This window comes from Leucoraja erinacea, chromosome 34 (assembly GCF_028641065.1).
Source record: "Leucoraja erinacea ecotype New England chromosome 34, Leri_hhj_1, whole genome shotgun sequence".
NCBI lineage: Eukaryota > Metazoa > Chordata > Chondrichthyes > Rajiformes > Rajidae > Leucoraja > Leucoraja erinaceus.
The window spans coordinates 9,551,646-9,578,077 of NC_073410.1; the positions used below are offsets into that span (position 1 = coordinate 9,551,646).

Here is a 26,432-nt window from a genome sequence, read left to right on the forward strand (position 1 = left end):
TATTAACCAAAACATATTTCTTATGCTTCTTCTCTCTATGTCCTGTCAAACATATTCGTTATTGAGATGATGTTAAGTATCATACTCGTTGTGTCGAGTAGAAGGCATCGGTAGGCAATGTTTAAACAGTTCAGCGACATGTAACGTTGAGTACGATAAGATAAAAAATGTGCAATGGTTCAGTTAATTCACTTTCTGAAGGTAGACAATTCTCAAAGTAAAAGTTCTGCACAAAAAGAAAAATCAAAGGACATCTTATAAATCATTTTTTACTTGGTGGCGTCATTGGGTCCGTGAACTGCATAAAAAAGGATTTTGATTTAAATTGTACCTTTCAAGAGATTGTGACACATTTTATGGTTGCTGGAAGTCTGTTTCACACAGCAAGATCTCTCAACTGGTCATGTGATACTCTTTTAGCGATATTGATGGAGAGCATTTAAAAAAAAATGAGCTACAAGAGCCCAAAGTGATTGCTTATCATCAAATCTGAAATGTAGTCCTGGGTTTGCAGCAGCTCCTTGGTTCTGTAAAAGTGTAGCAGTATTCGTCTTTGTACTCATGTATTTGAATTGTATCTTGAACACATAACCATTTAAAGGGGCTGTCCCACTTGGGCGACCTAATTGGCGAGTTTAGAAGAGTTTGAAAAAATGACATGTTGAAGACCTCCTTCGACTATGTACAAGACCTCCCTCGACTACGTTGAAGACCAGCTTCGACTAGGTACGACTAGTTACGACTAACTTTGGGAAAATTGGACACCGAATAGTGGAGAGTGAAGATGACCTCCTTCGATCTCCTTCGACCTCCCTTCGACTATGATGAAGACTATCTATGACTACCTTCGACATCCTTCGACTACGCTGGATTATTTGCGACTAACATGGCAACTTACTAAACCTACGAGTAAAAAAAGTATAGATTTTTTCCATGGCGACCTTATTTCACTCATGGGCATTTTTTAACATATTGCATAAAACGCCGTGACCTAGCTGAGGCCTCGAGTACGCGGAGACCACTCTCGAGCATGAAGGAGAGTTATGAAGACCTACGTCATGCTGCGAGTATGAATCGAGGGCAAACTCGCCGGAACACGCGGATTAGGTCGCCCAAATGGGACAGGCCCTTAACTTGGGCAATTTTCCACTGAGGCAGTACAAACTATTTGTGGTCAGATTTTGAAATTATTACAAAGTGTCCTCGCAAACCTCTTTCCCCTTGCTCCTTCACCCTCAATGCCAATAGCATGCAAGGAACAAGGCAGGAACAATAGTTGAAACCAACTATTTATTTACTGCTACTGGTAAATAGCTTCACAAATCAGCTATAGTTAAGATTTGGGGAACTCCAGTGTCTGAACTTGTGTCTACAATTAACGTCCCCCTATTCCTCATGCCTTCTCATTTTATGTGACCCACCTTTATTCTTGATCCACCTAGTTGATTACTGATTTTCACACCATTAGCCTATTCCACCTGACATTTTCTGAGGTTGTAAGAGCTGCTGAATTAGTCAACTTCTCTTATGTTTAGCCACGATGAAAGCTATGCCACTGAAAGGCATGAGTTTTTTTTGTCTCACTTTAGAACTGCGGGTGACCTAAAGTCAATTTCTAGCATATCCTGCCTTAATTCTTTGTGTTTTTGGTTTGCTTATTATGGGTCAGGCAAGCCATTTCAATTTTGTGTCGACATTAATATGTTGCATTACATGAATTTTAATCTGTTAAGTTTGCATTGCCAATGGAAAGGGTCAAAGCATAAAAGGAAAATACAGATAAATAATTACTGAGCTGAAGTACAACCTATTTTTTTGTCACAGATGCTGTTTGATCTGCATATTTCCAGGATTTATGTTTTATAGTTTTGTTTAGTTTAGTTAGAGATACAGCACGGAAACATGCCCTTCGGTCCACCAGGTCCTTGCCGACCAGCGATCCCCGCACCTTACCACTATCCTACACCCACTAGGGACAATTTTTACATTTTTCCAGCCAATTAACCTACAAACCTGTACGTCTTTGGAATGTGGGAAGAAACTTAAGATCTCGGAGAAAACCCACACAGGTCATGGAGAGAACGTACAAATTCCGTACACGCAGCACCCATAATCGGGATCGAACCCGGGTCTCCGGCTCTGCATTTGCTGTAAGGCAGCAACTCTACCGCTGCGCCACCATGACTTGCCTTATAGCAATCTATTTTGTGTTGATTTTGATTCACTTTGATGATTTAAACCGTCTCCAATGGTCAGAAGTTTTAGATATACATAATTTCTTCGGCAATTAAACTGATTAACTTTTGGATGTAACTATTTGGACCTCTTTCTCAAAGGAGGCATTTCAGCAGTTACATTAAAGACGCAAAGTTAAATAGAACGTTAACCTGGAATATGATCTGGATATACCGAGGAGCGATGCTATAGCAAATCAGCCAGTCAGTAAAACTAATTAGAAGATGGAATGCATCTCAGATTTTAACCTGCTCATTGCAAATTAACCAACTTTGTTCAAATAAATAATCTTATAATGATGACTCACAGCTGTTTAAACATTCTTTAAATAGTTAGTGATTGCAGGAAAATGGTAAATGAAAATTGTTTAAGAAAAATGATTTTTGATTAAAAATATTAAAGATATGTGAGGACGATTGCTGGATGGAAAGACTACTCATTTTCCAACTGCATCTGTTATTTTGTAGACTGAGTTCTTTTTCTGATGTTGTTCTAGTAGATTGATGGCCTAGGCAGCCACATTGATTGTTATATGCATGGAAACAAGTTACTAATCTGATTCTTGTAATAAGAAGGAACTGCAGATGCTGGTTTATACCAATGAGCTGGAATAATTCAATGGGTCAGGCAGCATCTCAGGAGAAAATGGATAGGTAATGTTTTGGGTTAAACCCTTCTTCATCATGACCCGAAACATCACCTATTCATTGTCTCCAGAGATGGTGCCTGACCCTCTGAGTTACTCCAGCACTTTGTGCCCTTTTTTGTAACCCAGCATCTGCAGTTCCTTATTTCTAATTATAAAAGAAAGTCCTTTGTTCTTTTGAATATAATGGTCTTAACCTAGTCTTGCAAGTTGGCTAACGTTGATGGTCAGGACATCAAAGTGACCATGGTAAGTTGCTGTGCTAAATCTTGCAAGTGATGATGGTGTCTATGAATTGTTGCTTGTGGCAGCAATTATTACATTAGATGAGGAGTGAATACCAAACTTAAGAAATGGCTTTTTATCACTAATTCTGACCTTATGACAAATAGAAGAGTCCTGAATCCAACGTCATTATGCTAGGAAATTGTCCTGAGGAACCTACAGATATGTCTTGTTGCAGACGTGAAGACCTACACCTTCCAGCCAGCAGAAATATCCCCTCATTGGCGTTTATTCACTAGACTTACTTGACCTTCTTGTTCAAATTCTGCCTTTCTGTGAAGAAATTTAGCTCATTTGTTTGAGAATATAGGCTGATCACTGAGAGTATATTGAAGAATACAAACTATTTATTGTGTTGTGCTTTGCAATACACTTAAAATATGTTTTAGCTTGTTTCTGACTCAAAGTCTAGTTATAATTCCAGTGAGGTAGAGATTGTAATTAGTGAGTGCAGATATTTGAACATTCAAACATGAGTAAAGGAGAATGTCATCAGGCCCATCACAAATCATATTGTTTGTTATAACATCACAGATTATTCTCTCGGTTAATGGTAATGCAAGCTTACGGTAATCATGTTAAAAAAAATCGAATCAGTTTTACGAAATGATCAGGGTAATATTAGTTATGACTAAGAATCCGACTAGAATTTGCACATGTTTAATGATTATAATTGTTAAATTCCTTGTCTATTTAGTTATGACGTGATGTCACTTTATAAATGTATTGCTTAAGATATTCTGGGACCTGTTGAAGATTTATGGATATGGTAATGCTGATGACATTCAAACTTTATTTACAAATACCTCCAGAAGGCAATACTCAGAGTCAGCTGCTGATACTGTTTTATCATGTTGATGTTTAATGGGAGCGTTATGCCCCTGTCCCACTTAGGAAACCTGAACGAAAACCTCTGGAGACTTTGCGCCCCACCCAAGGTTTCCGTGCGGTTCCCAGAGGTTGCAGGTGGATGCCGGAGGTTGCAGGTAGTGGAAGCAGGTCGGGAGACTGACAAAAACCTCCGGGAACCGCATGGAAACCTTGGGTGGCACGCAAAGTCTCCAGAGGTTTCCGTTCAAGTTTCCGAAGTGCGACAGGGGCATTAGGAAACGGTCAACGACTTGAAGTTTGTGCCTTTTCCCTACTGATGAAATTTTCCCGCATCTTGGAATAGATTTTGCATGCATCACAATAGAAAAAAAACTGCAGTAAGCTGAGCTGAAAGGCCACTGTATCGATGAATCAACCATGTTGCAGAGTTCATTAACAAAACACTTTAAAGCAGGAGACTGCCTGCAATGTCTTGACATTGAATTATCATTCCCTTCTAGTTTTAGAGCCAGGATACATTATTTTTTTTCTGTGGGAATTTAAAACTTGACGACATTGCGATTAGTTTAACTGATTCCTTTAAATTATTGTTTATGTAAACACAAATAGGTGGTGTAATTAAACACAACTCTCGAGGACTCTTCACCCAGCAGTTAATGAGCTTGGAGCAGTCTGTAGCTTGTTATATTTAGGAAACCAGTCAGAAATGCTAATTTAGGAGGAGCTTCAGCTCTACAATGAAGGGAGAGGATAGTAGTTGAACATCCCCACAGTATGATAGAGCCACATTTCAGGGCCAGAAGCACTCACCAAGCTTCTGAGTGAGGTTTGGACAGCTAATCTCAATGAAGACACACGCTTTAATCATGTTATTGCAAAAAAATGTGATTTACAAATTTTCTTCTCAACCTGTGGGCTGGCAGATGAAAGAAACAATGATAGGCATAAACTGCTTTGGATTATGTTTCCAGTGATTTGATTGGGCTGATTATCCCCCGGGCTAATAAATTAGTATATGGCTAAATTATAGTGAATAAACTGGAACAAATCTGTATTGACTGTGTATACATTCATGCATTGGATTATCTTTAGCAAGAAATTTGTATAGAATGATTTGAATAAAAAAGTGGAAAGAATTATCCCTTCATTCTACGTGAGATATAAGCTGAAATGTAATATACTTTAACAAGGGGATGCCTATGGATGAAGTGGAACGTTATGCTAATGTTGGCTTTGGAGATGAACTGATTTGAGTTTTTAAGGCCACTACCAAATATCCCCCTGAAGGAAATGACCACCTCATCTCATTTCTCAATTAGTTTATTCTCAATACAGCTGTTACAATAGTTTTCTGCGGAATAGGTACTGCTTGTAAATCTCTATCTTTCATTCTGGGAAGAAGGTAATTTAATGAAGCTTAGAAAAAGCAGCCCAAATTAACTGGCTCTTTTTGCTCAGCTACTTGTGATTTGTTGGGATGTAATATTTGAAATGTGAGAAGTCGTAACTGGCGGAATAGATAAGGGATGTGGTGTATTGCATTTTCAGAGGGTATTTAATAAAATCCCACTTAAAAGGTTATTTTGCAGAATTAAAGCACATAATAATCAGAGTAATATACTGGCAAGGATTGAGGATTGGTTGACAGAATGGGGCTTTTTCAGGGTGGCAGATAGTGACTACATGAGTACTGTAGGAATTTGTGCTGCGGATTCAGCTAATCACAATATTTGGATGGGGGATATATATGAATGTAGGATTTCAAAGTTTTCTGAAAACATGAAACTGGTGGCAAAGAGGCTTTAGGTGATTGAAACATATTGAGTGAGTAGATAAGTATTAGGCTGATGTAGTATGATGAGGATAAATGCGAAGTTATCCACTTTGGTAGGAAAAACAGAACACCTGAGCATAACCTAACTGGTGAAGAGATGGAGAAATAGGATCTATGTGTCCTTTACAGTACCATTGAAAACAAATATGCAAGCAGTGCAAGCAGTTGAGGTAAATAGTATGTTAGACTTGATGGTATATTGCAAACGGTTTTGAATCCAGGAGCAGGAATGTCTTACTGCATTTTACAGTGTCTTAGTGAGGCCACAGTGGAGTATTGTGACTAGTTTGAGTCTCCTCATCTTTGAAAGGCAATAAAGGTTCACCAGACTGATTCCTGAGATGTTAGGACAGTCCTACAAGGAGAGATTGGTTTGACTAGATGGGGGGAAGTTGTTTTCCTTCATTGGAGTGCATAAAAACAAAGAATAGCACACTCTGTATATGAAGTAAGAAATTTAAGACTGAGATGAAATGAAATATCTTCACGGAGTTTGGTGAACCAGTGGAATTCTCCACTGCAGAATACCATGGAGGTCAAGTTGCTGAGCATTTTTAAGGAGATAGAAAAATTATTTTCTTTAAACTGTAAGGACCAGAAAATCAATTAATAGCATTGAAATGAACTTCCATTATAAAACAACTCGCGTTTCTTCCAGGAGTAGCCTGGTGGTGTAGCTGGTAGAGCTGCTGTCTAACATCGCCAAAGACCTGCGTTTGATCCTGACCTTGGTGCTATCAGTGTGGAGTTTGGTTTAACCCTGGCAGATTAACCAGGCAGCCTTCCTGAGAGCTGGGAAACTTGAACAATGCCATAATTTCATACTCACTTTCCCTGTGCAGCAAGAAACAGAAGATTGAATTTCTATCTTAAACTGATGTCATTATGGGAAAGCATGTCCCGAACCACCACCCAATCTCTGTGCAAAACAACAATCTTACTCTGCACAATCACCTTTAAACTTTCCCCCTCAGACTTTACAGCTATGTCTTCTAGTCTTTGACATTTCCACATTTGGAAAAGGTTCTGATTGTCAACCCTGTCTATGCCTCTCATAATTTTATAAACTTTGATCACGTCTCTGTTCAACCTCTATTCTCCAGAAAAAAAACAATCCAAGTCTGTCGAATCTCTCTTTATAGCCAATACCCTCTCATCCGGGCAACATTCTGGTAAATTCATCACTCACACACTTCTTCCATCGGATCCTATTTCACCCTCCAATCTACTGTTCACCTCTTCTCTCCTGTCCCTCTATTGTTCCCAGTGGCCACCAATCCACCTTACTTAATTCCACTCTTTACCTTCTGTTCCTATTGATTCCAGATCTGCTAATTGTTTTACACCACTTAATATCTCCCAGCCTCCATTGCTATCTCAATTCTTCTTGCCCCAACTAGTATTATGTCCGAGTTTATTGTCATTTTAAGAAAGAAACATCAAGCGAACATAATCTATTTTCAGATATTAATGAACCTGTAGCTACTACTTCTAGCATTCTGAGGTTTCACATTTTATATGCTTGCACATATGGTGATTTGCTTGAAGTATATTTCTTGGGAAACTCTGCGACATAAATGAGCATTCCATTTGATGAAATGAATAAAAGTACTTAAAGTTCTCAGAAGAATATATTTTATATTTAATATCTTTAAAGTTAAAGCTTTTATTCAAATACTCATAATGTTTTGGAGTGACCTTTTTTAGAGAGTTTTTCCATCCTGCTGTTCACAGTGATGGCTCCATAAATCATTCTAATGCACGACCCTCCTTATAAAGCTACCTTCCCACTGTGAAGCACACAGCATAGATTTATCACTGCCCTCTGCTTACAATTCACTTAGCTCAGCTGAGGGAGAATTTGAGTTTAAGCCGTGCATTTCTGCTACATGATAAATGATGTGTCTACAGAGGTACTATTGGCATTGATACTATGTGCTTCACCTGTCATAATACCAATCATGGGTTGTAGTGATCTGTGGCAACGGGCAAAATGATCTCCTTGATATCAATCAGTGGCTACAAAAGATGTCTGGCATGAGTTTCTCTGCTTCTGCCTTAGTGATATCAGTTATCAGTCTTGTACCTACCTTGTACCTACCTTAGAATAGAGCAGACCTTACCACTAAAGTACTGTACAATTGTTGCCAAGGAGTTTTCTGCTTGGATTTCCTGGTCTACACATTGGAAGGCAGCCTGTAATAGACCAGCAATGGTGAATCCCATCACAGATTAACAAACCATCCAAGAATATCACTTTTTGGGATATCAAGTCTTTGGGAAAACAATGTTTATGTTCATAGAACATCTTCCTCGGATCAAGTCCATGTGTAGAACCAGCTTAGTGTCATTGAAAGTGTTAGTATAAATGACCAAAGCAATTAAAAAATCCATTCTGTTCCATGAAAGTAATGTTGAATATAGTGACAAGTTCAGAATCCACTTAATTATTAGTATATTATACAACCAAGTCCATTTGTTGTTTAACTGGAGTAACTGGCCTGGATGTACTGTTCTCGGAGAACTTCAGGTCAGTCATGCTGAAATTGTACAGAAATGAGGAAATATTTCCATTCTCATTCTTATTGCCCAAATATTGATTCTGGAAAATAACACACCACAATATGTGAACCTAGCTTCAAGTTTCTCCAGTTTATTATTTCATTTTCCTTCCTTGCTCTACTTCAACCAGAAATTGCAAGATGAAAGTTATCCATTGGATCTAATTTAGTGCATTATCTAATTTGTCATTATTGAAGATTTGTAGACTGGTAGAGCTAATAGCAAGTAACATTGAATTGAAATAGCAATGGCCAAGACAAGGTCACGTGGATAAACATCTTTTTAAGACTGCAATGAAAAGCATCAGAAATGGAGAGATCTCAGCTCTTTGAGCATCTTCCACCAATTAAAGATGTCGTGGTGGATCTGTGTGCTGACTCCATCGTGCTAACTTGGCTCCATATTCCTTCCAACCTTTGGCTGTCAAGAATGTACTGGCATTGGATTTAAAGTCATTAGCTGAGCCAGAATCTACAGCAGTTATTTGTGTGCAAAGGTAGTTTCAAACTGTCTTCTAACTGGCACTGAACAGATTTTTTTTAACAAATCTGGTCATCTCTGCTTGGGACTAAATTCAATTGTGTGCATGTATTGATATATAGATCTGTGATGCACAGGTAGATAATAAACTCATGGTCTGATTAACATGGTGTTGTTTAATCACAGCATGTTCTACCATTACATTTAGTTTAGCGATATAATGCAGAAACAGACCCTTCGGCCCACCGAGTCCGTGCCGACCACTGATCTCCGTACTCTATTGCCATCTGACACGATAGGGACAATTTATAATTTTACCAAACCAATTAACCTACAAACCCGTACGTCTTTATAGTGTGGAAGGAAACCAGAGATCCTGGAGAGTCATGGGGAGAATGTACAAATTCTGTATAGACAGCACCTGTGGTCAGGATAGTACCCTGGTCTCTGGCGCTGTAAGGCAGTAATTCTACCACTGTGCCGCTGTGCTTAAGTAGTATTAAACTTGTGGCTCTACATTGGCTGCAATAACCTTTTATAACAATTTTGTCAGCAGAGAAGATGAATAGATCATGTTAAGGTTTTAGCTCATGAATACAAATAAAGAATCACAAAACCTTATCCAACTTTGATATATTGTTTTTGTCACATTCAGCACTCTGCATTTTAGGATAATATTGTTATTGTATTCTCTTGCTAAACAGTTATTAGCTATGAGTCATTATCATATGACTCACTTCAGTAATAATAAGCTAAGTGTAGGTCTTGAAATATTTTAGACAGTGGCAACCATGTAACCAAGTGCTGCCTGGTCCCTGGTCAGATAGTCGGTGACTGAACCGTCTCCCCCACCTGGTTTTCCAGGTGAGGAGGGGGCTGTGGACCACCAGCAGGACCAAAAACAAAACCTGTCAAGGGGCGAATGAGCTCCTAGCGAGCCAACGGCCATCCACACTTCAGTAGGTTGCGATCACTGTCATGCACAGCATTGTAATGCACCGTGCCTGTTGATGTTTTCAACGATGATGATGATGATGATGCAACAATCTTTAACACCAATCAATATAATAAGGCATCTTCGCATAATTTAAATAAACAGCGTATTTATTTTCTTAAAGGCAGAGTCATTGATTCGCACAGCACTGAAATGTGCCCTTTGGCCCACCATGTTCATGCCTACCTTTATACCTATCCATTCTAGTACCATATGCCCATCGTAGATTAGTTTCCTTCTACGCCTTACCTATTTAAGTGAGAGTCTATGTCACTGAGTGATTGTAACGCCACAACTGACAGTGAGATTGAGATATCATCTGCTCTCAGGTTTTGAAAAGGCCTTTCCCCTCAAATGTTCTTTCTCTCACCATAACCTATGCTATCTTGTTTTTGATTCTCTTAACACGGGGAAAAGATTCTGACCATCTACCCTATCCATGGTTATTTTATTTTGCACACCACTGGTCATCCCAAAGCTTCTTTTGCGCCAAGGAAAAAAAGCCCAGCCTAGCCAATTTTTTCCCATAACTAAAGTTATCCAATCCATACAGCATCCTGCCGAATCACCTCTGCATCCTCCCCTGTGCAAGAACATCCAAGAACAGAACTGCACATAGCATTGCAAGTGCGGTCAAACCAGTGTTTTGTAAAGTTGCAACCTAACACCCCAACATTTATATTCTGTGCCCCAATCTATGAAGGTGTGCATGGCACATGCCTTCTTTTACTCCCATCTCTATCTGTGGACCACTTTCAGAGAACTATAGATTGGAACTTCAAAATAATTGGTCATGGTAGGTTTACTCCACAATGTAGTTATTGAACATAAATGCCTTTGTGTTTGAGATTTATAATGATAAATTATATATTATATAATTATATAATATATAATTATAATTATATAATATAAATATTGCTAAACCACTCTTCATCACTTTCAGGATATTGGTCAAGCTGCAGTAATTTCTGGGCAAATGAGAAAATAATCTCCTTCTATTGAAGAATAATATATCTAATTTCAGAAAAAAAACCTGAGCTTACCTAGTTATGAAGCAGGATTTCTGATCTGCTCACTGCATATATTTGGAAAATTAAAGGATAAACTGCATTCCCTTAAAATAAATTTCTGGACGAGGGCTGCCTTGCCTGGTAACAGCTAAAGCATGCTACTGTGAGAGGGGCAATGCTGAGGAGATATGCTTTTTAGAAGGGTGGAACTGGGGAATATTATGCTGAGAAAAGCTGAAATAGGGTAAATGATCTAATGCGCTGTTGTATCAGAACGGTGTTCAGAGGCATGTTAGAGGGGCAGTGCTTGGGTGTGGTGGTGAGGAACTGTTGCATTGTTATGTTCGCCATCTTTCTAATAAGGCATTGAAGTAAGACTGTGTTCATGTGCTTGCATTGTAGTAAAATAAAAATCCCTCTGCACTTGTAAATGAGTGTGAGAGTTAGCATTCTCCTGAAATCCATATTTAATCACGTCATTTAAACAGATGATTTGATCACCACTATTTTTGAACTTTCTTTCTAAATTACAGCAGTAACTATATTTCAAAAGTACATTATAGCATGGCCTGGCTTTACAGTCATTATTCTTTCATGTTATTTCTGTAATTGTGAATGCCTAATATGAATTTTGTTGGCCATGACATCCTGTAGGCTTAAATCAAGCAAAGCAATTGCACGGATAAATAATTCAAGGCAATCGCTGTATCACTGTATCCAAATTTATTAGCTTTAACAGTCACAATCATCATGTAAATGCTTAAATCCATAACAGTTCCATGCCCAGTATGCTGGCAGCTTTTGAATAAAGTGCAAGCAATAAGCACTAAACTCTTCCTTTTAGTATTTGAACCACTTGTGTAAATTGAAATCGTTAAGCGATGTAAATTGCATTGAAATAATTATCACCCTCTCTGAGTCGATTAATCTTTTTATGATTTGGTATCCCACATATAACACATATACAAAATGTAATTCAAGCAAATTAACAAATAATAATTTCTAGTTTTAAGTGTGCTTGTACACAAGTTGTTGAGGAAGGATATGTTCTGAGCCCCTTACTATACTCAAATGATTTTCTGGCCAAATTCTATTCAAACTCAGTTTACAAGTTTGCAGGTGACGCCACCGTAGATGCCAGAAAAATGGCAAGACAGTGTACAGAAAGGAGACAGCGTGCTTAGTAACATTGTATCTAGATAACAATCTTTCTCTCACTGTCAGCAAGATGAAGGAGCTGGTCGCTCACTTCAGGAAACCAGATGGTGTACATGCCCCCAGTTGGCAACATTGATGAGTGAGTGGAGATGGTGAAGAGCTTCAGGATCCTGGGCGGAAATGTCACCAATAATTTGTCCTGGACCACACTGAAGCTATGACCAATAAAGTACACCAATGCTTCTACTTCCTCAGAAGTTTAAGGTAGCTTGGCATCTCCAAAAACCCTCACAAAATCTCCACAGATGCACCTTAAACGGCATCCCATTGGATGCTCCACAACTTGCTTTTGCAACAACCCTACTCAAGAATGGAAAATATATTAGAGAGTTGAGTATGTAGCTAAGTCCATCATTCAAACTAGCCCTCCTTCATTGTTTCCAGCTATAACTTTATGTTGCCACGGGAAAGCAGCCAACATAAGCAATGATCATTTACACCCTGGTCTTATCTTTTCTCCCAGCAATTGAATTCATACTCTTTAAAGGTGGGACCAATATCTGCTCTGCATTTGGATTCAGAGACTTTAGTCGGACTTTGTTTCACAGGGGAAGACTGCAGTAGTTGACGGCAAGTAGGTCTATTCCTCGAACTGTGATCTAGTGTCGACATGATTCTTCGATCTTGTGTTGACACTTAATGCTGAATCACATGTGACCCATTCAGACATGATTTTGTTGATTTGGCCCTTACAGCTGAATCTGATAGTCAATGTGTCATATTGTGTCAGAAAAACATTTTGATGTCCCCATCGTCAACGTAGTTTGAGATGAATCTTGAGAAAGAACCAAAAGTAATGGATTTTAATGATGTTTAAAAAAACCAATTGAAATTATTGTTATTTTCACCATCATAACATCAGGAAATGAAATTATTCTTTTTTTGTTTGTTTTCTTTTTAGTATTTTATTAGGGATAGTTTTTGTTCATTTTCATGAAAAAATGAGAGAAAACAAAAGATGGCAAAAATACAGCAATATATTCAGATGACAGCTATTTGTGTTGTACACAATGCTTGTGTTACTGCAAATCTGGTGATATGTGCCTTTTGTTAATTGAAGTGTGCAATTTAAAATGTGAAATTGAGTCATGTGCTGAAGCAGCAAGCTAAAATGATCATTAGTTCATACGCAAATGTAGTAAAGCAATAGGGGTCCATCACTTCATTAGACTGTTTTAAAATACGGATTCTACAATGGTGCAGCAGTATGGTTTGCATTCAGCAACATAAAACAATTATCTTTGTGGATTTTGAAACAAAGCAGATGAGATCTTACTTGCTAATGGAGCAATAGAAATTTCAGACGACTGAACGAATTAAAGAGAGATGGCGTGAAATCTACCTTTGGTAACGTTTTAAGAGTCCCTGAATTAATTGTGCAAAAGGAGAATTAACAAGTGAAGGTATATATACACCCGTCAGCTTTTGTGGCAGTCATATAGTTTTTTTTTATTTGCGCGAATGTATGTTGTTTGCAGATTGCTCAAAGGTTTTTATTTTTATTATAAATATTTTAAGGAATGCTTTGTCCTCAAAGCATTGATGATAGTACCCCCACGGTGTTGTAAATAAAATAATTTCATGATTCCAACTAAATGATAAACGTGGATATGATATATCAACCAATCGTTAGGATATACAGTGCCTTCCATAATGTTTGGGACAAAGACCCACCATTTATTTATTTACCGCTGTACTCCACAATTTGAGATTTGTAATAGAAAAAATCACATGTGGTTAAAGTGCACATTTTCAGATTTTAATAAAGGCCATTTTTATACATTTTGGTTTCACCATGTAGAAATTACAGCTGTGTTTATATATTTCAGGGCACCATAATATTTGGGACACAGCAATGTCATATAAATGAAAGTAGTCATATTTAGTATTTTGTTGCATGTCCTTTGCATGCAATGACAGCTTGAAGTCTGCAATTCATGGACATCACCAGTTGCTGGGTGTCTTTTCTGGTGATGCTCTGCCAGGCCTGTATTTCAGACATCATTAGGTTTTGCTTGTTTTGGGGGCTAGTCCCCTTCAGTTTTCTTTTCAGCATATAAAAGGCACGCTCAATTGAGTTCAGATCGGGTGATTCACTTGGCCACTCAAGGATTGACCATTTTTTAGCTTTGAAAAACTCCTTTGTTGCTTTAGCAGTATGTTTGGGATCATTGTCTTGCTGTAGAATGAACCGCCAGCCAATGGGTTTTGAGGCATTTGTTTGAACTTAAGCAGATAGGATGTGTCTATACACTTCAAAATTCATTATGTTCCTACCATCAGCAGTTGTATCATCAATGAAGGTAAGTGAGCCAGGACCTTCAGCAGCCAATCATGCCTAGGCCATAACACCCCCGCCACCGTGTTTCACAGATGAGGTGGTATACTTTGGATCTTGGGCAGTTCCTTCTCTCATCCATACTTTGCTCTTGCCATCACTCTGATATGTTATTTTTTGTCTCGTCTGTCCACAAGACTTTTTCCCAGAACTGTGGTTGCTCTTTTAAGTACTTCTTGGCAAACTCAAACCCGGCCATCCTATCGTTGCGGCTAACCAGTGGTTTGCATCTTGCAGTGTAGCCTCTGTATTTCTGTTCATGGAGTCTTCTGCGGACAGTGGTCATAGCAAATCCCCACATGACTCCTGAACAGTTTTCTGATCTGTCGGACACGTGTTTGGAGATTTTTCTTTATTATAGAGAGAATTCTTCTGTCATCAGCTGTATAGGTCTTCCTTGGCCTGCCAGTCACTTTGCGATTAGTAAACTCACCACTGCTCTCTTTCTTCTTAATCATGTTCCCAACAGTTGATTTTGGTAGGCCTAAAGTTTGGCTGATGTCTCTAACAGTTTTATTCTTGTTTCTCAGTTTCATAATGGCTTCTTTGACTTTCATTGGCACAACTTTGGTCCTCATGTTGATAAACAGCAATTAAGGAAACACTGGAGGAAAGACGAGGTGCTGAGAGCTCTCTTATACCTGCATTAAGCAGGCGATTAAACATACCTGAGCAATTACAAATGCCTGTGAAGCTATGTGTCCCAAACATTACGGCGCCCTGACTAAAGATTGCACTGGTTAAGCTTGTCTTCGCTGAAGTTTAGAAGAGCAGAAATTAGTTTTCTCATTTTATATTGCCAACAAGATGTGAAGTGGATATGAGAATTCTAGCCAATAATGTGGTTCATTGAAGGGCATTCTTTGTTTCAAGCCTTCATAACAATATGTTTGAATTGATCAAGATTCTGACATCATACTTACACCTCTGCAATGTCACCTTTCTTGGTTCTTTAGAAAGATATAGCATTGAAGCAATTCTGAGGAAGGCTTAACTGATAACTGAAATAAGTAAATGTTTCAGCGTGTAATAAGTGGCAATTTACTGGGAGATTGTTCTCAGTAAATAGAATAAACACATGTCTTTTCAAGTCTACTGCAATTGTCGAGATAGTTGGTTGGATGTCATTGATAGGCTAATTCCAATTGGTACTTAATAGAGAAACTTACCTCCATGTCAGTTTCTTAACGTATTTCACAATTGTTTTCTTTAAGTTTTTATATTAGAAACAGGTTATGTTTTTAGCTGCTCTTAATCATTTTCCAATTGAGGGTCATAAATCTTTCAAATCACATTGCCATTTAGAACATGCTGTAGCATTGATTCATATGAATCAACATTTCTATTTTCTGTCTTTGGGAGGTTACATAATATTAGCAGGGAGAGAGTAAAATCTTTTGGATACAATTTCACACCATTATTTGGGTAATAACATTTAAAGTAATAATTTTGTGAAACATTTTAACAAAGTTGGGAGAGAAGATGTTTAGATTGTTGTGAGGAGCATTGCTATGCTCTTGACATCCAGGTCCAGTGCTTTGTAATAAAATATTTGACAGTTTTTTTGTGTATTGTTTCAAAATAAACATAATGGATGTACAGTACTTCAAAATTCATTATACTGCCGAAGCAATAGGCATAAAGAAAATTATAGGCAACTCTTTCTTCCCTTCTGAGTGTGGTAAAAAGTGTAATAAGTGTTCACTGACGTATGAACTATTTATAGTAAAAGTTCTTTTTACAATTTTGCATTGACCAGATGCTTGCTAATGTACTCAATGACTGCAAAATATTAAGAGTTAGAATAGGTTTATATATTACTCAATTCTTAATGCTTGTTCCAGATGATATTTACGACTGTGGGGAATAAACACCAGATGCTGTTTTGTTGATTGAAATTACCACTTTTCTCTTTCTAATTAGAATTATGTTTTTTTTATTGGTTAGGTAAAGTGATTTGTAAAGATAGGATTTATGTATAGCTTTGTGCAAATAACATGATCAATGTGAATAATTCAAAAATGATGTAGACTGATATTGAAGTTTATAGCGGCTATTTTTCTAGGCTATGTCATTGTCACAAGAGGAAGAGTTGGGTGTGGGGGATTATATAGCCCTCAAATTTCCACTTCATTCAGTACAATCATAGTTTGCTTATTTTGCTGCATGATCACCATGATCGCTGGATTCTTTTAGTCTTTTAAAATTTGTCAAACTCAATTTTTACTGTAGTAAAGGATCGTACATGGTTCTTTGAGACTGAACATTCCAAAGATTCTGAACTACTTGAGTGAATATTTTTTTAACCTGAAACAGCAGTTTCTAGTTTTGAGTTGCCTGAGGAAGTGCTTTTGTGTTATCTAGTTTTTTTTTTAATTGTGAGATCCTCGATCTTCTAACTGTCCTCCAAAATGCTTTGAGTATCCATCTCCTTCTGGAAATGAGTCTGCAAAACATTTGCTGTGAAGATAGACACTAAATGCTGGAGTAACTCAGCGGGACAGCCAGCATCTCTGGATGGAAGGAGTGTAAACCGGCATCTGCAGTTTCTTCCTAAACATTTGATGAATCCCCTCTAAGATAAGTATATCTTCCTTGGAGAAAGAAACCAGAACTACACCATAATACTCTTTAAGCACGTTCTCACAAAAGCATTGTGCTGTTCTGGTAATACCGAACATTAATGTACTTCAATGAAGGCTAACAAACCGCTGCTTTTCAAATTGCTTTCCATATCTCTACTTTATCTGTAATTTGTCCACAATTATTTTTCAAATCAGCCAGAATTTTTCAAGCTTGGTACTTGCAGCAAATAAAGGTGATCTTTCCACAGAAAATAATTTTGCTCACCCATATTTTAGTCTATTTCTGAATTTTTGTTCAATCAGTTCATTTGTTAAATCTGTTTGGTGAGGCCAACATTGAGTAAAATGGACAAAGTCGAATACGAGGTTGGTGACTGTGGAGGCTGGCACAGGAGGGTAATTTCCAATAATAACCAGGAATTGAAAAATCTGAGTCAGTCTGTTTTTTTTATGTGTTTGATATCTGATTATTAGTAAAGTGTGGTGATAAAAACTATAATCCTCTCAGTTCAATAATCGATTGATTCAAATCAGAACTTTACAATTATACACAATACGATACAATAGTATTTTATTTATCCCAGGAGGGAAATTGGTCCTGCATCAAATATAGTAAATATTGGAAGAGACAATAGGTCTCCCTACATTTATGCTTATTTTATTCACTAATGATAATCTAATGTTTTTAAGAAAATATACTATTTTCCTTGCAAATAGTCTTTTTCTGAAATTTATATCTGTAAATTTCAGAATATTCAACATTATTTACAATTTCCTATTGTGTTGGTCATGTTACTTTTAAAGGTAGCAGAATATTTAGTATGAAAATGTTAGTGTTAATTGCCCATGATGACAAGATCATGCTATCACCCTGAACTTCCATTATGGGGCAGACTAATGCCACTGAAATAACATGACATGCATACAATTTACATAAGATCTGTATGAGATGAAAAGTCAATTAAAGTTAGGAATTGGCCCTTTGGCACAATCCTATTACTTGCTGTTAGGTTAGGAAGAATCCAGCCTGAAATATTATCCTTGTAGATAAAATGTATTTTTCTTTCATTGCCTTCTGGATGACACACTGAGTCCTGGTAATTCAATTTCCCTCAAAATCAACCATGCAGTTTGGATGAAAATGCATGTTTGATGTAAAATAAAATAATTAGGTCATCAATTATAAATCTGCAGTTTTACATCTCAATTTTGGGTGAACGTCTTGTTTTGGCTTTCCAGAGCATTTCCAGACATACAGACAATTTAATTCACACAAACATCCATCACAGTGAACCCACTGTGATGGAAGGCAAAGTATTTTCTCTCCCCTGTTCTCCATTTCTCTCCCGATGTCCAAGCCCCAGGCGGGCGATGATAAGTCCCACAGCCATTTTTAGGCCGTGCCGGGCGATTTACGGCCCCGCTCCCGGTCTAAAAGTCACAAAGTTGGAGCCCCGGCAGGCACTGGAATGTCCCACGGCCATGAAGCCACGCCGGGCGATGTACGTCCCCGCTCCGGGTCGTTCCAACCCCGCGACACGGGCTGGAGAAGTCGCGTTGCGGGAGCTCCAGGAAGCGGTCTCTCCCCCCGGACCCGCGAGCTCCCGATGTCCCAGTCCACCGGACCTGCGGCTGCGTTGCTGGAGCCTCCGGGCCCCCTGCAGTCGAGTCGCAGCAGCGAGTCACCACCGCTCCCCACGCTCTGAGGCCGGCCAGCCCCACGATGGTAAGTAGTCCGCAGCTCCGCAGTCTCCCGAGCCCCCGGGTCGTTCAGGTTGGAGGCCGCTCCACGGTGCTAGGCCCCAACGACAACGGAGACCCGACAGGGAAAAGGTCGGGTCTCCTGGACAGGGAAGAGATTTCCCCCTCCCCCCAGCCCCCCACATATACACATTTAAAACCAGTATTAAAAAAACACCAACACTACATTTAACTAGACAAAAAATAAAAAAAACAGACAGGCTGTAGGGGCCGCTGCAACGGGTGAGTCACGACGCCAAGTACTACACTTCATTCTGCCTTGGCAAGGCCACCAGGCCACCAGCATAATCAAGGACGAGTCTCACCCTCTTCTCTCCCATGTACAGAAGTGTACATGGGAGAGAAATGAAAGGTGAAAATGCATACATAGAAACGTAGAAACATAGAAAATAGGTGCAGGAGGGGGCCATTTGGCCCTTCGAGCCAGCACCGCCATTCATTGTGATCATGCTGATCGTCCCCAATCAATAACCCTTGCCTGCCTTCTCCCCATATCCCTTGATACTACTACCCCCTAGAGCTCTATCTAACGCTCTCTTAAATCCATCCAGTGATTTGGCCTCCACTGCCCTCTGTGGCAGGGAATTCACAACTCTGGGTGAAAAAAAAAATTTTTTCACCTCAGTCTTAAATGGCCTCCCCTTTATTCTAAGACTGTGGCCCCTGGTTCCAGACTTTGATTTAAGCAGGATTCAATAGGCTGTTAGTAATGTTAAAATAAAGCCAAGATTTGTACCTGCTGTTGCGGATCGAAAAGTTTCAGAACAGTTGTTTGATGGTTAACTGCCTGTCTAAATCCATGGCCTGTTTATGGAGATTCTAGAACTTATATTAGTTTTAATTCTATTACTTAATATTTGAGCAGTGATCATGCATTATTTTTTCCTCTGCAGGAGCCCCGTTTCCCAGGAGCTTCCAGTGGACCATTTTGATTGGCATGCAGCTTCAAGTTACTATCACCCTCCCACTAATCACATGAGATCCTCTCGGCCTGTGGCAGATAGCACCGTTATGCTGGATGTCCTGACACTGAGGCACATGGTACATGACTGCACAGCTGTTAAGACCCAGATACTTAAACTGAAGAGGTTGCTGCAACAGGTACACTCTTTAAGTTTGCATTTAACTAAGCTTGCTGTCTACATTGTGCTCATTAAATACTAACGCTACTGTCATGAGATGCATAATTGAGATGGAAGACAAAAGTCCAGAAAAACTATTTTTCAAATCATAGCAAAGTTTTAAGCACAAACCTTTACAGTTACTTTATTTTCCCACTGGCATAATCAACTCTCTATTTAGGGTGGTTCTCCATGATTATTTTCAAAGCAAAAATAATTTTATTGCAAAATATCATTAACCTATGTGGAAAACAAGTTCTCAATTCTGGTCTCTAACACATGTAGCGTCATCTCTGTGACTGGATTGCTGCATGCAGTAAAATATTCAGATTGGTTTAATCATAAAGTCCTTAAAAAATGATGTAAAATTCATTAAATCAAATAACCTTAGAGCAGAAGCACTAATGGTTCAACTGCTTGTCATTTTGTTTCTTCATTTAGACATATAGTCATGGTTAGGAGGGGAATGGGAAACGGGAAAAATATTTAGTATAGCGAGTAGCTGCAGTTCTGTCATATTTTGATGAAGAAAGAACACCATGTGTAACTGATTCAAACAGCAGTAAAGGAGAAGCTGCCAGTAATTTCCATTGATATAGTTGCGTCTGGTTGTAGTGCCACTGCTTGACACAGTAACATTTTCAGATACGTCTGTACTATTGTTTTGCAGAGAAATGATTAAAGGTTCATAGTGACAGCATAAACAATAAAACAAAAGTAGGCTTTATTCAAGATAATGTCATCTTTAACTCAATTACAAGTCCTACTCTTTTTCAAATATTTTGAGGACTTTTTTTGTCATCTGCTCCACTAATTCTCAATATTGGTATTGATATTGGTTTGTTATTGTCACGTGCATGCTGTCCAAGCAGATCAAACCAGATCATACCAATCATGAGTGCAATCGTACTGTTGATGAGTTCAACAGAGAGAAAGAAAAGAGAGTGCAGAATATACTGTTACAGCTATGGAGAAATAGCAGATGCAAAAGTGTGAGGGTTACAATGTGGCAGATTGGAAGATCAGAGATACATCCTTAGCTTATGAAAGGTCTTTTCAAGAGGCTGATAAAAGTGGGAAGTACTGTATTTGTTCTTGAATCTGGTGGTACATGAATTCAAGCTTTTGCATTTTCTGCCCAACAGGAGAGTGTGAATGACTGGGGTGTGAGTGGTCCTTGATTACTCTGGCTACTTTCCTAACACAGCAGGAAGTGCAGATGAAGTTGATGGGGGAGGCTGGTTTGCATGAAGGACTGGGCTATGTACCCAACATTTGAATTGAATTTTTACATTTTTGTAACATTTGGAGCTTTGATGTTTGGAAATAGAAATTAAAGCAGAGATATGAAATTAATTAGGGGATGCCTTAGTTAATCAATGGGGTTTGAGCTTTGCAACTATGAATGTGCACCCCAAAGGTTATGTTTTAATCCAAGTAACTGGATTAAGACATCTTGGGGATAGAGAAAATCTTGTAGAAAGACAAAGGTCCAATTGTTATGATCAATATGACAACCAGCTAGGACGAAGAAGTTATTTTAAATGAAAGTGAGCAACTGTGACACAAGTTACAAATCAGAGCCACAAAAGCAACTATGGGTTGATTGTCAGCTGAGAAATGTGCAAATTGGAATAGAATAGATGAAATCAGTGCATTGAACGTGTGTGTTTTGATCCATTTAGGGTCAAACTGAGATGGATGTAAGCAAACCTCATACCTTGGGCTGTAGATAAGGTGCAATCAAAATGGTGGGTGGAAGGGTTTTGATGAGGGGAATGTTTGGAAACAAAGGAGAAAGGTCAAAATAATAGTATAGGGTGGCAAAATACATAATGATTATGAGATTTTCAGGAAGTTTCAGTGCATATAAATGTAAGTATAATTTCACATTACAGTCAAAAAGCGAAAAGTGGGTTAAAAAAACTCAAAATGAATGCTCTATGGAAATGCACACTAGATTCACAACAAAGTAGGCAAATTAATAGCATAAATAGATGCTGTCAAAATGTCATTCAAGAAATGGTTACAAAATGACTTTTGGAAAGTAAATGTTCCAGAATATCTTTAGCAGAGCAAGAAAAATGGAGAAGGATGTAGGGTAGCTCTGATGTTGCACAATGAGATAGAGATGTAGAGAAGAATAATGTTAGCTAAACAATCAAGAATAGAATCTGTTTGGATAAGTAACAGCAAGAGACAGGTTAGATTGGTAAGAGTTTAATATTGGCTTCCATATGATAGTGTTACTTTAGGGCATGGTATGAATTGGGAAATTAGAAGTGTATTTAACATGGCAAATACAATCTATATTACTAAAAGTCTGATCTTGACCACTTCCTGTTGTTCTGTATATTGATTTTAGAAAAAATGCTACCACTTACGTGATATTTGGCCATCTTACTCAGAGTCCCCCTCCGCTGCACAGGACAAGAGGATTTTTCCCATCAATTAAAAATAAAAGAGTTATTAGTGTTTAAAAAATGTTGGGATTCTCTCTCCTGAAGGCCATGCCCTTCCAGAGGGACTATAAAACCCTGAAGTGCTGAGTGCCTCAGTCAGTCGCTGCAAGATAGGGGAGCGAGAGGGTCACGTCTCTCAGTCTGCGCTGTGAATAACACTGAACACATGTACACTAAACTGTGAGTGGTTTTACTGACCTGTCAGTACCCGTAATGTGGTGCAAATATAGGGGAAATGCGAAAGCTGGTTCACGGTTCTCAAATGTAAACCTGTGCGCTTGGTTTTGAAATAACAAAGCTGTACACATGTTTGGACACTAAAGCTGTGAGTTTGGTTTGCTACTGACCTGTTGCAGGTTTGACCCGTAAGCTGTATTGTGGTTTGAAATGCTATAGTGCCTTTGGTTTGGAAATGCTAAAGCTGTGTTGCCTTTGGTTTGGAAATGCTAAAGCTGTATTGCCTTTAGTTTGGAAATGCTAAAGCTATGTTGCCTTTGGTTTGGAAAATGCTAAAGCTGTATTGCCTTTGGTTTGGAAATGCTAAAGCTGTGTTGCCTTTGGTTTGGAAATGCTAAAGCTGTTTGGTTTGGAAATGCTAAAGCTGTGTTGCCTTTGGAAATGCTAAAGTTGCCTTGCCTAATTAAAGTTGCCTTGCCTTTATATAATTAAAAGTCTAATCTTGACCACTTCCTGTTTGACATTTATATTGACGCTACCATGTACGGCTGTGATTTTTGGCCACCTCCCTCAGAGTCCCCTTCCGCTCATCAGGTGCCGAGGATTTTTCCCATTGATAAAAAATAAAAGAGTTATTAGTGTTTAAAAAAATGTTGAGATTCTCTCCCCTGTAAATCATGCTATGAAGGCCACGCCCCTTCTGGTGGGAGTTGGGGAGGGACTATAAAACCCAGAAGTGTGGGCGTGGCTCAGTCTCTGCAAGATGGAGGAGGTAGAGGTCACGACTCCCTGTCTTTAGTGGCCTTGCACCCTGCTTGAAGTGGTAAGAAACTGCACTTGAATTTGGTGGCCTTCCACCCTGCTTGAAATGGAATTTCAAGGAATAGCCGTGAGTCAACTGCCAGCCCACCAGCCGTGAGTGAGTGGGCTGCCAGCACAACAGGCTTGAGTAACTGAGCCGCCAACCCAAGATTCCATTCGGCCCACAGTGTCCATACTAGCCCTCTGGAAATAAGTCCTTTCAGCCCACAACACCCATACTAGCGCTCCAGAAAGCTCCCCCCCCACACACACTGGCCACCGATATTGGAATTGGTGTAGAGGTGGAATATTGCATTAGGGGACCAGCCCTCCTGTGTGATGCTGGGACCCAACGGGTCCCACTTAGTCTAGTTTTTATATATAAAGAGACTGGCAAATTAAATTAAAAAAATATCATATGGAGAGTGAATTCATGGAGACTTCTTACTGATAGCACAAAAATATGTGGCGATAATGGCTGTGTAGAGGATCCAGAGGAGTTACAAAGAGTGATCGCTATAATATTCAATATCAGGAGTATCAAGAGATAATTAATTAGTGCAGAGAAGTGTCTTGATGTAAGATATCCACCATGATATCGAATGGTAGAACTGACACGAAGGGCTGAATTGGCAAGTCCTCATTCTATTTCCTACATCAAGTTTAAACATTTATAATGCAATTAAAGAAGACTGTACAATTTCAAATTCGTTCAGCTTATCACCTCTATGCCACCTCTGGATAAGAGCAACCTAAAATGGATCTTTTGCTTAATTTCTTTTTACTTTGCTGCCAGTAATTATTCATAGCCTTAAGAGTTTCTGCCTCAATCACTATATGCTAATGCATTCTGTGTTTCAGTAACTCATTGCTGTAGAAAACCATACCTTGTATTTTCCTTCCTTTCTATGACAGTCTTGGACTAATGACTTAATGAACTAACAATCCATTCAGAGGCAACAGCTTTTTTCCCCATTTCCACTTTTTCTAACATTTATCAAACAAGAAAAAATTATGTTATTTCTTCAAAGATGCCAATCATCTGGGGAATTGTAAGCAAGGTTATTTTGTAAGTTACATGATTTTCATTAGATTGGCACCTTCCTAATAAATTGCCCATTATCAAACTAGAATAATACTTGGAATCCGTGAGAACTGTCTGCTTCTATTACCCACTTCATGGTCTTTTTGAATAGGTTACCATTTACTTGGAGATTTTGTTTTAATCACTTTTTCCAGACTGGGTTTTGTTATATCTGACATATTTTAAGTACAGAATAATAAGAGTGTAGTTTGTTTTCTGTGCCTAACAACATGTTTGGGTGTATTATTTGCACTAGATTTTATTCAAGTATAGGCAACGCTGTTGTATTTATTGAAATAGATGATCGACAATAAACAATAGGTGCAGGAGTAGGCTATTCGGCCCTTCGAGCCAGCCATTCAATGTGATCATGACTGATCATCCACAATCAGTACCTCATTCCTGCCTTCTCCCCATATCCTCTGACTATGCTATCTTTAAGAGCCCTATCTAGGTCTCTCTTGAAAGTATCCAGAGAACCAGCCCCCACCGCCCTCTGAGGCAGAGAATTCCACAGACTCACAATTCTCTGTGAGAAAAAGTGTTTCCTTGTCTCCGTTCTAAATAGCTTACTCCTTATTCTTAAACTGTGGCCCCTGGTTCTGGACTCCCCCAACATCAGGAACATGTATCCTGCTTCTAGCGTGTCCAAACCTTTAATAAGCTTATATATTTCAATAAGATATCCTCTCATCCTTCTAAACTCCAGAGCCGCTATAAACTCCAGAATATACAAGCCCAGCCGCTCCATTCTCTCAGCATATGACAGTCTCGCCATCCGGGGAATTAACCTTGTAAACCTAGGCTGCACTCCCTCAATAGCAAGAATGTCCTTCCTCAAATTAGGGGACCAAAACTGCACACAATACTCCAGGTGTGGTCTCACTAGGGCCCTATACAACTGCAGAAAGGACCTCTTTGCTCCTATACTCAACTCCTCTTGGTATAAAGGCCAACATGCCATTCGCTTTCTTCACTGCCTGCTGTACCTGCATGCTTACTTTCATTGACTGATGAACACGGCCCTGCAGATCCCGTTGTACTTCCCCTTTTCCCAACTTGACACCATTTAGATAGTAATCTGCCTTCCTGTTTTTGCTACCAAAGTGGATAACCTCACATTTATCCACATTAAACTGCATTTGCCATGTATCTGCACACTCACCCAACCTGTCCAAGTCACCCTGCATTCTCGTAGCATAGTTCAAAATGGATTTTGAACGGATTTTTTGAAGTGCATGGAAGTGCATCCCCATGGGACTGAAATAAAGCCTTCAAAACTCCAAATAGTGAACAATTGACACAAGATTGCCTCCTTCCAAAGTAAATCCCAGAGAGTTTTTTCAACAGATTTGTTGACTCCAGTCAAAGAAATAAACTATACATGTTTATAATCAAGCCATCCATAATCTACAGATAAAGGGTATAACATTTAGTGCAGGATTAACATCTGATAAAGTCCGAGTAAAGAACTCCAGTGAGGGATCTTGTTCTGAATTACTGAAGATTTCTGCAGCTGAATGCATGTGTAAATGTGCAAAAACTTGGGACCTTTTCTGTAATCTGAGTACTTGGGAAAATATTGATACACATAAAATTATGAGCCTCAAGTGGAAGAGATATTGCAAGCAAGGCCATAAGATTTCTACTGAATGCAGCACAACTAAGTTCTTAAACTAAGTTTTAGTAAACTAAGTTATTCTGAAGGTCTGCAATATAAAAAACTAATAACGTTGCATGAATATTTCAAAAATCTGTAATGGAGGTGTGGATTTCCATTAACTAATAGCTAAAATGGCAGTGAATAATTGCCCGTTTTCTTGACTATGTATTTGACAGCAAAGCTCATTTAGAGATCAGTTGTATGTAAATGACATTGCTTGTTAATAGATAAAGGTCATAATGTACTGGCAGTGTACCCTTGCTGAAATATGAGATTCAGTGTCACATTGTTACGATTAATACTTTCACATTGCAAACAGTGGGCATTGCACTTTCCCATTTTGTG

At 38.7% G+C, this 26,432-nt stretch overlaps 1 protein-coding gene across 3 annotated transcripts in view; it reads left to right on the forward strand.

The window, feature by feature from the left end:
• The window catches only part of LOC129712985 (serine-rich coiled-coil domain-containing protein 2-like), a 336,356-nt gene that overhangs the window by 183,683 nt on the left and 126,241 nt on the right, over window positions 1–26,432 (forward strand). For all 3 annotated transcript variants that reach the window (XM_055661816.1, XM_055661817.1, XM_055661818.1), the window contains exon 7: window positions 19,673–19,880. In XM_055661816.1, coding sequence (XP_055517791.1) covers window positions 19,673–19,880 — 208 coding nt within the window. The remainder of the gene's footprint in view (window positions 1–19,672; window positions 19,881–26,432) is intronic.